The sequence below is a fragment of the Talpa occidentalis genome, unplaced genomic scaffold (genome assembly GCF_014898055.3).
Source record: "Talpa occidentalis isolate TD23 unplaced genomic scaffold, MPIMG_talOcc4v2.1 talOcc4.7, whole genome shotgun sequence".
Classification (NCBI taxonomy): Eukaryota; Metazoa; Chordata; class Mammalia; order Eulipotyphla; family Talpidae; genus Talpa; species Talpa occidentalis.
In genome coordinates this window covers 117,373,994-117,387,027 of record NW_023605083.1, presented here as the reverse complement: position 1 = coordinate 117,387,027, position 13,034 = coordinate 117,373,994, and the positions used below count along the sequence as shown (strand labels likewise).

Below are 13,034 nucleotides of genomic sequence, written 5' to 3'. Positions count from 1 at the left end.
ACTCCCAGCCCCCGGCCCCACAGGCAGACATAATTCTGAATTCTTGCACCCTAGATTATTATTGTCTCTCCTAGAACTTTGTATAAATGGAATCATAATAGACATTTTGTTCTTCTCCCTGACTTCTCTCATTCAGTTCTTAAGCTACAACCAGGTTGTTCCTTTTTATTGCTGGGTAGTGTTTCATTTATGAATATGCCACAATTATTTGTCCATTTTACTGTTGCAATCCATTAAATTTGTGTACTGGCATTAATTTTTTTTTTTTGAGATAACAGTATACCATAAAATTTACCTTTGTAAAGTATATAGTTTAGTCTTTTTTTTTTTCTTTTTTTTTTTTCAGTACAGTCATGAGGTTGCATAGCTGTCATAACCCGTCTAATTCCAGAACAGTTTCTTTACTCTCAGAGGAAACTCCACACCCATTTGTAGTCACTGCCCGCTCCAGGGCAGCACCATTCCTGGGAAACCACTAAACTGCTTTCTGTCTCGTGGATTTGCCTATTCTGGACATTCCATGTAAATGGAATTATACCCTATGTGGCCTTTTATGTCTGGCTTTTTTCAGTTAGGATAATGTTTTTAAGGCTTATTCATGTTACAACATGTGTTAATACTTCATTCCTTTTTGTAGCCAGATAATATCCCATTATATGGGTATACAACATTTTGTGTGTCTATCACTTGATGAATGTTTGGATTATTTCCACCTTTTGTAGGTATATGTTTTGCTATGCTATGAATATTTACTTGTATGCAGGTCTTTGTATGAATGCATGCTTTCATTTCTCTTGTGTCTACCAAGGGTAGAATTGCCTGGTCATAGGGTAACTCTGTTTAATCTTTGAGAAATTGCCAGACTTTTCCAAGTGTCCATACCATTTTACACTCCCACCAACAATGTATAAGGGTTCTAATTTCTCCACATCTTTGCCAACACTTGTTATTGTCTGTCTTTTTGATTCCAGCCATCCTAGTGGGTATGAAGTGGGATCTCCTGTGGTTTTAATTTGCATTTCCCTAATGATCAATGATGTTGAACATCTTTTTATGTGCTTATTGGCCATTTGCATATCTTTGGAGGAATGGATCCATCAGATTTTGATTTTAAAAATTTAAGATTTCAACTTATTATACACAGCATGCTAGTTCTGTAAGTGGTCTTTCTCTGAACTTTGGGTCAAAACTTGCATGATCTGAGCCCCTTTCTTTCACACAATCCTTAGAGCTGTAATTACCTAGACTGACTGAATATTTAGTAAATTCAGGTAGTTGGCATTTGTGACTGTAGACAGCAAATTTATTTGTTTGCCTAGTCAGTTTAGCACTTCACTTTACTTTTACAATTTAATAAACTTAAATGTTTCTCTCAAGCACTAAGGTAAATTGTGTTTGTTCAAGATTGTAGACGTGGTATAGCACAATTATAATATATCCAGGTGCCATATTTGTGAAGACAGACTTTTAAGTAGTTCTGTGTTTCTTTTACTTCTCAATCAGGTCACCTAGATGCACTCCTGAGGGGCTTGGTTCTGGGAAAACTGGGAAAAGCAGGACATAAGACGACATTAGAAGAAGCCCGTCGTCGGTTTAAGGATCACGTGGAAGGGAAACAGATTCTCTCTGCTGATCTGAGGAGTCCTGTAAGTTTTTATAGCAAATTACCTTGATTTCTTGGTCACTATGTCATTCTATGTAGCGTGGAATTTATTTAATAGTAACCAAAAATGACCTAAGTATTGACCAACAAATTATTTCTGACTCTTTTTAATTAATGTATGTTGTGTAAGTGGGTGGTAGCCAGCTTTTCATTTGTTTAAAAATGCTTAATCCACACTATGGTGCTGAAAGGTGATTATCAGTGCACATCCCCCCTGAGAGAGCTGGTGTGCTCTGCCGTTAGTTACTGTCAGTGCATGCCACCTACCTTTTTGGTTATTCATGTGGACTCTTATCTGCTTGCCACAGTATATATGTAGCTTCCACATGTAGTTGTTTTTTGTTTTGTTTTGTTTTTTTTTGTGACTTGCATTGTCTTTCCTTTACATTAGAAATTTGGAACATAATACATTTAATCAGATTCCTTCTTTTTGGTTCTTGTAGGTCTATCTGACTGTTTTGAAGCATGGTGATGGCACTACCTTAGACATTATGCTAAAGGTGAGGATATTTGGCAGGGGCTCCCATGTCCTGCTTTTGAACTTGGATTGACACAGAGTGTGAGCTTTGAGTGGTTAAAAAAGGTCCTGGCAAAAGAAATATATGTAAACAAGCATACTGTAGACATGCAGTAGTAATCAACGATAGCAGGAAGATGTTTGTTCATGTCATACCAACAATACAATGCCAAGTCATTTTTTTACTTCTTTTAATTACTCACAGATTTGTGTACCTTACATCCTAACACGGAAATACTCTTTTTGATTTAACAAGTCAAGTTCTTAAAAATGTCCTCTTCGATGTAAACTTCCTTGAGTTACTATGTGTTTTGAAAGGACTTTTAGAACCATTAAACAAGACTTTAAACCTTGTTTAAAAGGTTTGTCTGTATGCTTAGGAAAGGAATAGATGATCAGATGTCTCAGCTATTTGAGCTATTCTAGTATCCCCTATGAATGAACAAGAAATTAATTCACCTGCCTGTGTAGCCTCTGTAGTTTTCCCAGAGTGTTTAATATATAATTAAACTCTCACTTAGAAGTAGATAGGTAAAACTTTCCATGTCCTATAATGGCAGTGATGTATTTGAAAGTCCTAAGCCTGGAGCTGCCATCTCCCATTCCTGTCCATGCAGTTATCAGTCTTGAAAATTAACTTGACCATGCTGATTGCTTTGAAGGTGAAAGGAGCTGAATCTACCTCTTACTATCAAATAAAATGTATCTGAATAGCCAGATCACCTGTCACACTTATAAAAGTCCTTGCATTAAAAGATCCACACTGGGGGCCTCCCCGGTGGTGCAGTGGTTGAGTGCTGGGTTGCGAAGGTGCCCGCAGCCTCTGCAGCGCCGGTTCGATCCCCGGCTGCTCCCTGGCCACCAGAGGAGGGTCCCACATGGCACGCAGACCCCTCCTGCCGCCCACTGCTCCCCTCAGCAGTGTACTTCGGTCCTTCTGCCTGCTCTGCTCCCCGCTCTGGCTCTGGTGAATTTTCTCACCCTCCCGCGCTTCTGACTGTACCCAGTGCTTGTATAAACAAATAAAAATAAATCTTTAAAAAAAAAGATCCACACTGGGAGGGGTAGGGGAGTGAACAGGATGGGAATATGCTTACTAACACCTTTAATGGATGAAGAACACTTCTCTGATCTCAAGCGGATCAGAGTTGCAGATTCAGGTTGCAGATTAGTATTAAATAAATCTATTTAATCTAGTCTTAAATAAATCTATTTAAATGAGTAGTATATATGATTATACTAATTAGTATATTTTGAAAAATGTAAACTTCACTTAAGAAGCTGTATCTCAAAATGTTTTGTTTAACTACCCATCTTGTACAAGGTCTTCCTATTTAATATAAAAGTTGTACTTTGGTTTTAACCTTTCAACTAAAATACATACAGCCCTTTTCATTCTTTTTTTTTTTTTTTAAGGTGAAAAATTGTATTTAGAATTAGCCAGCTGGAGTCAGTTTAGATGATCCCAATTTTGTTGGCAACATCCAAAGCATCATAGTCAGGAGGAGCCAGTCGAACATAGGCCTTCTTTTCTCCATCAGGTCTGATCAGGGTATTGACCTTTGCCACATCAATGTCATAGAGCTTCTTCACAGCCTGTTTGATCTGGTGCTTGTTGGCCTTGACATCCACAATGAACACAAGTGTGTTGTTGTCTTCTGTTTTCTTCATGGCTGACTCAGTGGTAAGAGGGAACTTGATGATGGCATAGTGGTCAAGCTTGTTTCTCCTGGGAGCGCTCTTCCACGGATATTTGGGTTGCCTTCGGAGTTGCAATGTCTTGGGCCTCCGAAAAGTGGGTGAAGTGCGGACCTTCTTTTTCTTATGGCTGTGGACGCCTTTCAGCACTGCTTTCTTGGCCTTCAAAGCTTTTGCCTTGGCCTCGGCTTTGGGAGGGGCAGGGGCTTAGACAAATAAAGAAATTTAGAGTACAGAATACAGAAATGCATCATTTCCTGCCTGAAGACCAGCAGTGGGCACACTGTGCCACACGTGCATCAGCGGTTCCTTTGGAGACATCACAAGTCTCAGGCTATTAAAATTTTTCCATCATATGCACCTTTTCATTCTTAATATCCTGTAAACCTGTGCACTATAAATCATGTATTTCTTTACATATTTAATGAGATATTTTGTATTTTTTTTATTTCTGTAAAGATAGGAGACAGAATAGGGCTTCTTAAAATTTCATAATATACCTCGACATTTTCACCTCATGGCATGCTTTTAAGAATTTATTCTAGAGCCTTCCTGGTGGCCTAGGGGTTAAATCTCAGTGCTATCACCACAACTGGCCTACATTTCAGGGGACTGCAAAGGCCTGAATTCAGTCCCTGGTCAGGGAGCTGGACCTCTCCAGTTTCGACTACTGTTCCCCTTAGCAGGGTATTTCAGTAAATCCATCTGCTCTGCTCTCTACTCTGTCTCTGATGAATCCTCTTGCTGCTCCCTCACCCTGGCACCTCTGTGGTACACCCCAGCTCTTCTACACAAAAATAAATAAAATTGGGCCTCCCCTGGTGGCGCAGCGGTTGAGCACTGGGCTGCGAAGCTGCCCGCAGCCTCTGCAGCACCGGTTCAATCCCCGACCACCGGCGAGGGTCCCACATGGCGTGATAGACCTCTCCTGCAGCGCCCGCTGCTCCCCTCAGCAGTGTACTTTGTCAGTCTGCTTGTTCTGTTCCCCGCTCTGGCTCTGGTGAATTCTCTCACCCTCCTGCGCTTCTGAGTGTACCCAGTGCTTGTATAAATCAATAAATAAATAAATAATCTTGGGCCTCCCCTGGTGGTGCAGCGGTTGAGCGATGGGCTGCATAGCTGCCTGCAGCCTCTGCAGTGCCTGTACAATCCGTGGCCGCCAGCAAGGGTCCCACATGGCACACAAACTTCTGCCGCGCCTGCTGCTCCCCTCAGCAGTGTATTTCGTCACTCTGCCTATTCTGTTCCCGGCTCTGGTGAATTCTGTCACCCTCCCATGCTTCTGACTGTACCCAGTGCTTGTTTAAATAAATAAATAAATCTTTTTTAAAAAAATAAAATCTTAATGAAAAGAAGAATTTATTCTAGTATGTATGTTTACTAATGTTTGCATCTATTTAACACAAGGGAACTTTAATTATTGACAATAATTCAGCTCTACTATGTAAAGAACTCTAATGAAGGCAGATTCAGGGCTTTTCAGGAAACCATTCCTGAAAGATGAGAAGTGTTTTCTTTTGGTAATTTAGGAATAATGAGACTGAATAAAAAATAACTTTACTTCAAAGTGTATTTGAAATACAGTATTATGGTGCCATCTAGTGGATTCTAGTTTAACAGGTTCTTCTGGGTTGAGAAGGGGAGGATGAAGCAAAAATGCTTCCTGAAAGCCAGAGTTCACTTCAGACCTGGAGTCTTGGAGCTGAAAAGGACCTTAGAAATCATTTGTCCACCCCCCTCATTTTACGGGAAACTGAGACCTGGAGAGGTTAAGGACTTAGTCAAGATCACACAGCTAGTTAGAGGCAAAACTGGGACTAAAACCCAGGTCTCCCGACTTCCTGTTTTGCCACACTGCTCAAAATTGAGTCCAGAGGAAAGGAACAGGAAACTGGGAGCTGTGGTGGGGTCTCCAGATGCTGGTCAGTGTTAAATCTTCAGGGGGAAAATGGTCAAGACAGTGTGTAAATTAAGTTGTCGTGGAGAGGTATCTCATATACATTTCATAGTTCTGATTGTTAAAAAATATATGGTAATATTTCTTTCTGGTTATGATAAAAGATTTTGTTTCTCTACTATGCAAGATTTAGTGACTATAAAAGTACAAAGAAGACAGAAAAATTTACCTTGAAAAATTTAAATAAATGGGTTATAAAAGTAGCATGTATAGTATGATCTTATTTCTGATTGGGTGATGTAATTATAGTAATAATTTAATTTTTTTTGTGCTTCCCTACCTACTATTCTGCATTCAGCATGTGCTGTTTTTGCAGTTAGGAAAATGTGATGATGCGTAATCCCAACTGATAAGAAGCCATCATTAATTAATGCTAACATTTTGATGTTTTAGGTTTTCCCTCCCTTCAAATTAAATGTTTTAAAATGTAGAATCATTTTGCTTTCTCTACTTCTCCCACTTCATATATTAAGAGCATGTGTGTTATTAAATATTCCTAGGATGTTACTTTGAATATTACATCTTATATATATTTTTTACTACTATAAATTAAATCGCTCCTCAGTGGTATCATTGACTAGTTTGTTCATCTAACAGAGTATTAAACATGAATGATGTAAACTTGGCCCTAGCATCCTGGTGTTAAACTGCTCAGAGCTTACATAGTTCATATAGTGAACACTCAACATCTAGTGACAAATTTAGTGCCCAGATATCTTGATACGTATTCTTTCTTGCTAATTTCATACCCTGCATTCTTTGCCATTGAAAATGTAGAACAAAAGTTTCTTATTGGGAGAGAAGCACATGACTTCCATGGGAGAGTTAACTGTCTCTATCATTATTTTTTTCACTATAGCTTCACAAACAAGCAGATATGCAGGAAGAGAAAAACCGAATTGAAAGAGTCCTTGGGGCTACTCTTTCACCTGAATTGATTCAAAAAGTCCTCACATTTGCACTTTCAGTAAGTTACAATGAAAACTACTTTTATAAGGAACTGTTTCCAGCTGGTCTGTGGCAAGTGTTTGATTGAGTATCCTCTTGATTAACCTTAAACCTAAGCTGAGGCTTCCCTAGGGGAAAACTAGAGTGATTTTTTTTAAACCAACTTCTGTATCACCATCTAGTGGTAGAGGAAATAAACTGGAAAGCTGATTGATTCCTGTGCCTACTTTCTTGACCCTGTAGAAGTCTGAGCAAATCTCTTGTTGAATAGCATGTTTGTAGTGTCTCTCAATACCTCATTCTGAGATTGGCTTATCTTTAAGTTAAAAAGTCTCCTCTTTGCTAGAGTTTTCTGGCCAGTTTCTTATAAAACACAATGAATGTCTTCAGTATGATTACTTGGGTACCTTGAAAACATTGGCCTTTCTGGCACCTGAAGTTGTTTTAGATACAGTAGACTTTTAGTTGTTTTTCTCCTTTTAGGAAGAGGTACGTCCACAGGACACTGTATCAGTAATTGGTGGAGTGGCTGGAGGCAGTAAGCACGGAAGGAAGGCTGCTTGGAAATTTATAAAGGACAATTGGGAAGAACTTTATAATCGATACCAGGGAGGATTCTTAATATCCAGACTAATAAAGGTATGTGAAGATTTTATTTCAAGGAGCTTATTGTCGTGAATGATATTGAAAGACATCCATGATTCACTATACTCATAGATATTAGATCGTAATAGAAGTTTTCTTAAATATTTATTAATTTTATTAAATGAGTTCACCAGGGGCCTCCCTGGTGGCGCAGGGGTTAAAGTCCACCAGCCACTGCGCTTGAGTTCGATCCCAGGCCAGGAGTTAACCCACATGGCACAGTAGACCTCTCACCTGCCTTGCCCGCTGCTCCCCTCAGCAGTGTATTTCAGTACATCCACCTATTCTGCTCCCCACTGTCTCTTGTGAATCCTGTCACCCCCGGCACCTTTGGTCTACATCCCAGTTCTTATATGCATAAATAAATAAAAACCTTAAAAAAAAAAAAAGACTTCACCAGTACCAATCCTGCATCCTGTGGAATAATATGAAGTTGAGAAAAATAGAACTTTAAAATTTTGTTACTGTATTTATTTTATGGTAAATGGATGTTCTTAGCCACTTTTAGTTGCTCTTAGCTAATTAAACCTTTATTTTTTCAGCTATCAGTTGAGGGATTTGCAGTTGATAAAATGGCTGGAGAAGTTAAGGTAAGGAAATTACTACTTACTTTTCAACCCACTAAGTAAAACCACTAACTAACCAAATTGTAATCATAGATTGTTGGAGTAATGTTGTACATATAATGTCTCCTTGTCTTGCTTGGGGAAAAACAGCTTAGGTTATATCTTTAATATCTGAAGAATTTATAATTGAAATAATCTTTGAGGCCATTGAAACAAGGTTGAAAGAATGGAACTTGGAGCTGGTGAACCTGGTAAATTTATGCTCTCCACCCTGTGTTAGCTGTGACTTTGAGCAAGTTTTTTAACCCCTGTGACCCCTTTTCCTCCCCTGTAACGTGGGTAATGATACTATTACATCAACTCAGTAGCTAGAACAGAGTCCTTGTTCTTTTTCTCTTTTTAGTGACCATCATAGTCTTTTGGCGTGCACAGGGAGGCCAGGCAGCTCTGCAGGGCTCTCCTGTGCCTTGCAAAGCTTGATAATCAGTTGATGTCATTGCTGATCAAGTTCATCATGTGGGGGACAAATCTACACTAATGAGGAAATCTTAACTTTAAACCTTCCATCATCTTTAATTGAAAAGTGTTTTTAAAATGTTACTTTCACCTTTTTCCTGAAAGCAGGGAGGAAGGGTTGAATTTAGAAGTTCTGAGAGCTTTAACACTGTTTGGTTCATTCTGTGAACTGTTAAGAAGTAAGATTTTAAGATTTCAGATCTTAAGACAACAGCAGAGGGCTTAATCTCTGCCTGCGTTTAATTTATTTGTGTATTGTATTATACATAAAATAGTTACCTTATTGTAAAGGCAATAAGAACTCTGAGCTAGAAATACATATAATGGACTTTGCTGGCCAGGCAAAGCTGAAGTTGGTAAGGGACCAGACCATGAAGGGCTTTGTAGGCCATATTAAAATTTTCCTAAGAATGGAAAATCCTTGAATGTCTTATAAACAATGGAGTGACCTGCTCTGATTTGCATTATAAAAATTTCAATCTGCTAGAGTATGGAGAATGTCTTAGAACGAGGAGGAGATGGTGTTGGGCAGCCTTTCCAAGCAAGAATGATGTAGTAATTTGTAGAGGATGGAGTAATTAATGAGAGAGATCCATGGGCTTGGTTTTGGTCATCTTTAATTTAACAAATATTTGCTGAGTGACTTGTGTTAAGAATATATTTAGGGACGGAAGAAGAGTCAGGGATAATTCCCAGGTTTCTCATATGGAAATGGTGGTACTGTTTGTAGAGATTAACTTGTAGAGAGGACACCTAAAATAAAGGTCATGGGTTCTGTCTCTCTGCTTTTGATTGGGTTTTAAGCATATACTATTTGGGGGAGAATTCCTGTATGCAGGTCCAGGGAGTGAGTTGTTTTTTTTTTTTTTTTGGCCTGGAGGTGACGGTCTTAATGTTCATGAATGAAGCTTGTGAATCCTTTACAGATTAGTGTGTATTTTTCCTGACCTTCGATACTACTAATTTCTTACTAATGCTTGTAATGATGTTACATTCTGGGTTGTTTTATACCAGGCTTTCTTCGAGAGTCACCCAGCTCCTTCAGCTGAGCGTACCATCCAGCAGTGTTGTGAAAATATCCTGCTGAATGCTGCTTGGCTAAAGCGTGATGCCGAGAGCATCCACCAGTATCTCCTCCAGCGAAAGGCCTCACCACCCACAGCGTGAACCCTGAGCATGCCGCCACTGCGGTTCTGCTGCTTCACTGCAGGGATAAGGTGGAGCTACCGAACAGCTGATTCATATGCCAAGAATTTGGAGTCTTCTTTCAAACCAGTGGGGGTTGGACAATGAATGTAGTTAACTGGTTCCTGCTCACACTCCAGAATTAAATTCTATTGAAAAAGGAAAATCAGCAATTCAGCAAAAAAATAAAAAGTAAAAAATAAAAATGTAAATATGATAGTAATAAAATAGAGCATAACGAAACTGTGAAACTTCCTGAAGCCTTGTCAGTGGTTAAAAGTATTTAACACTCTCCTGTTAATGACAGATGTTCTGTTTTTATAACCTACCAAAAGGAAACTAAGAGGCTTCTGGGTGAAGAGGATTTTTGTGAAGTGGGTTCTGCGAACAGCCTATAAGCCAAGACTAGTGTCCATCGCTGGGAATGGTTCAACATGAAAGGCCGGTAGCTGGTATAACATAGTAGAGTCTGTGCATACTTCCCAGTGGGTTTTCTGTTTGTTTTTGGTTTTGGGCATGGGGACTGATCAGGAATATGTATTTTCCTGTATAACTCAATCTGAACCAAGGATTGTGGTTTTCCTCCTTGCCTTCCCTTCTGTGTGACCCCTTGGCCAAAAAAAAAAAAAAAAAGTTTTAAAAAAAAGTTAAAAAAAAAAAACAAGCCTAACCTGGTCTGGGTTTTATCCTCCCCTTAGTTCCACCCCGCCAACCCCGGTGTCCTTCTTAGAGATAAAGAAATAATAAGGAAAACATCTTTTATAGCCACATTAAATAAGAGAAACTGATACACATTATTTTTTCTTTCTTTTTTAAGATGACTTTTAGGAACCCTGAGGTGTATATAGGTGAGACAATAGAAATGAAAAGGTTTTCAGCCAGGCTTTTCTGAAGGAGTTATTCTGTTAAAAATGGTCTTAGTTGTCTGACAGGCCAACTATGGAACCTCTTTATGACAGTATCAACTTTGGCTTCTCCCAATTCACATGGACATAAGAAGTTAGTGGTAGCTGCTGCAGGGTCTGTATATCCTTAGCAATTGGTTAAAAAACAACAAAGACTATAAGCCTGTGTGTGCCACTCTGCTTCAACAGTGTAGCCTGCTAACACGCCTCACCTACCTAATCCAGTGAGTTTTAACTCACGTCTCATTCCTTTCCTCTTCCTCTACCTTTTTTCTTTCTTTTTACTTTTATTTTTCTTTTAAAAATATTTTTTGTGTTATTAACAGGAATTCATATTTGGTGTGGCTTAACTGTATTTCAGAAGGTCATCAGATTGTGAGACTGCTTCCTTGAAACATTTTTGTGCTATTGTTTTAAAAAAATAATAATTAAAAAACAGTTGGCGTTAATAAAAATGTCAATGTGAAATTGATGTCCTGATTTTTTTTCGTTTTATGAGAAACTAAAAATTTTCCTGTCATTCAGTGGGATTATAAGAAACTTGACTACCATAGTATTTTTTGAGTCTAAGAAAATCCACTTCCTGAATTCCTGAAATAGAAAATAGAAAAATCCTAAGATTCCTTCTAAATTAGTTCTGGATTCTCAAAAATTGCAGAGAGCCTTAGAGCCAGCATTCAGGAGTTAACTTGAGACTTACTAGTCTCATTCACTGTAGCATCCTTGTCCAGACACCATGCTTAGCACCATCATGCAGGCTATCTATCGAAGGCTGTGTATAAGGCACCAGCAAAGCAAGGGCATTAAAAAGACAGAAAAATTCTTCTTCAATTAAGGAACTCTCATACTTTCACAGTGTTTTGATATGAAATTATTTTAGTTTCAGCATCATGCCAACTCTGTGTATAATAGTTTAGTAGCTTGATTTGTGTTGGGGGTGAGGTTGTGCTGGATATCTTCCATTACCCTGAAGAACCACATCCTGCTCTGCACCCCAGGAGGTACTGAACCCCATGGAAACATTAATAGGCTTCTTTTGCCCTCTGACTTCAGGATATATTGATCCAATTAGTAACACTCTCAGAAGAGTGAAAGCATGGTCTGGTTGCCAGGCAACGTGAGTTGTTTGTGTCCCTCTACCAAAGACCTCAACTTCTATTAAGCAGCCCTGTCTCTAACTTCTAGCTCCTTATCCTGGGCCCTTCAAATCTAAGGATAGAAAGGACTACTCTACCACCTCTGGATTTTACCTCACTATCCCTTGTTGACTCCCTGAGCTCATGTCTTTGTAAGTAGTTTCTTTATTAAACCTTCCTCAAGTTACTCAGTCTGAGTTTGTTCTCTGTTTTCTACTAATACCTTGACTGAGCGCTGTCGTCCTGATGTTTTTGGTTTCTCAAGGTCTTAATCCAGACTTTCCTGTGTTAGATATCTTACTGTCTTCCAAATAGCTCCTCATCATAGGTGATATTTTACAAATGAGAAAACTCAGAAAAATTAGATGAAGTAGTTATACAGCAAATATCTCTCAGAACCAGCGGTCAACCCAAGTTTACCAGTCCCCCAAACCTGTCATTTTCCTGCTAATTGTCACGTGTCCACAACCAGGTAACAGTTCCCAGGCAATAGGTTTAAGGATATTTGATGATTTTTCTTTCTCCTAATACTTACTGGTTAAAAAATTTTAGTAGAAGTCAGAAGGTTGAAAAGAAGGAAAGTTTCTATAGGGAATTTTATACTACTAGTGGGAAGCAGTAAAGCCTTTTGGAAGGTGGGTGGTAGTGGGTGAATTCTTGCAGTTCCTAAGGAAGGGTTCAGGCAGCACAGAACCTCTTGAAATTATTTGTAAGGAATGTACCTCTTGCGTGCAGTTTGGAGGCTGTTAGATTCTAGAGTTTTAAATAAATTCTTTGCGTTCTATAACCCAAGTAGGTCCTACGATGTTACCAGAAAGACTTGGAACCACACCTGTAAGGGTTAGTGTTTTTTTTTCTTCTTAGAAGTCAGAAAATTAAAAACAAGCTATTACAGTGCTGAGTCTATACTTACAGCATCATTTTTGACTAAAATAAATTGATGAGAATTGAATTTCTTATTACTAAATATTAGTTTTAGGATCTTTGAGTTGGTTTCCTTTTTTTTTTTTTTTTAAGATTTATTTTATGCATACAAGAACTGGGGTGCAGGCCAGAGGAGCAGGGGTAAGAAGATTCACCAGAGACAGAGTGGGGAGCAGAACAGGTGGATCTGCTGAAATACACTGTTGAGGGGAGCAGCAGGCAAGACAGGAGAGGTCTGCTGCGCCATGTGAGTCAGCCCCCTGGCCAGGGATCGAACTCGAGCCACTTAGGCTGCAATGGCCGGAGATGGCTTGATAGTGCTGACACTTAACCCCTGTGCCACTAGGGAGGTCCTGGTTTCCTCTTTTTTATAA

The 13,034-nt window shown here is 39.1% G+C and overlaps 2 protein-coding genes and 1 non-coding gene across 6 annotated transcripts in view; 1 reads left to right on the top strand and 2 right to left on the bottom strand.

Annotated features, from left to right (window-relative positions):
- NPEPPS (aminopeptidase puromycin sensitive) overlaps positions 1-11,049 on the top strand; it is an 81,818-nt gene extending 70,769 nt beyond the window's left edge. For all 4 annotated transcript variants that reach the window (XM_037495189.2, XM_037495187.2, XM_037495186.2 and 1 more), the window contains 6 exons: positions 1,504-1,646; positions 2,107-2,163; positions 6,695-6,802; positions 7,267-7,422; positions 7,971-8,018; positions 9,525-11,049. In XM_037495189.2, coding sequence (XP_037351086.1) covers positions 1,504-1,646; positions 2,107-2,163; positions 6,695-6,802; positions 7,267-7,422; positions 7,971-8,018; positions 9,525-9,677 — 665 coding nt within the window. In that variant the 3' untranslated portion in view covers positions 9,678-11,049. The remainder of the gene's footprint in view (positions 1-1,503; positions 1,647-2,106; positions 2,164-6,694; positions 6,803-7,266; positions 7,423-7,970; positions 8,019-9,524) is intronic.
- LOC119232968 (60S ribosomal protein L23a-like) lies at positions 3,589-6,591 on the bottom strand. Its single transcript, XM_037495349.2, has 2 exons — positions 6,585-6,591; positions 3,589-4,084 (listed from the first exon to the last, which is right to left on the bottom strand). Exons 1-2 carry the CDS (start codon positions 6,589-6,591, stop codon positions 3,636-3,638), a joined length of 456 nt encoding a protein of 151 aa, XP_037351246.1. The 3' UTR covers positions 3,589-3,635.
- LOC119233138 (small nucleolar RNA SNORD42) lies at positions 4,173-4,239 on the bottom strand. The gene has a single exon (XR_005122290.1). It is a non-coding gene; the product is annotated as a small nucleolar RNA SNORD42 (small nucleolar RNA).
- Positions 11,050-13,034: the final 1,985 nt, after the last annotated feature.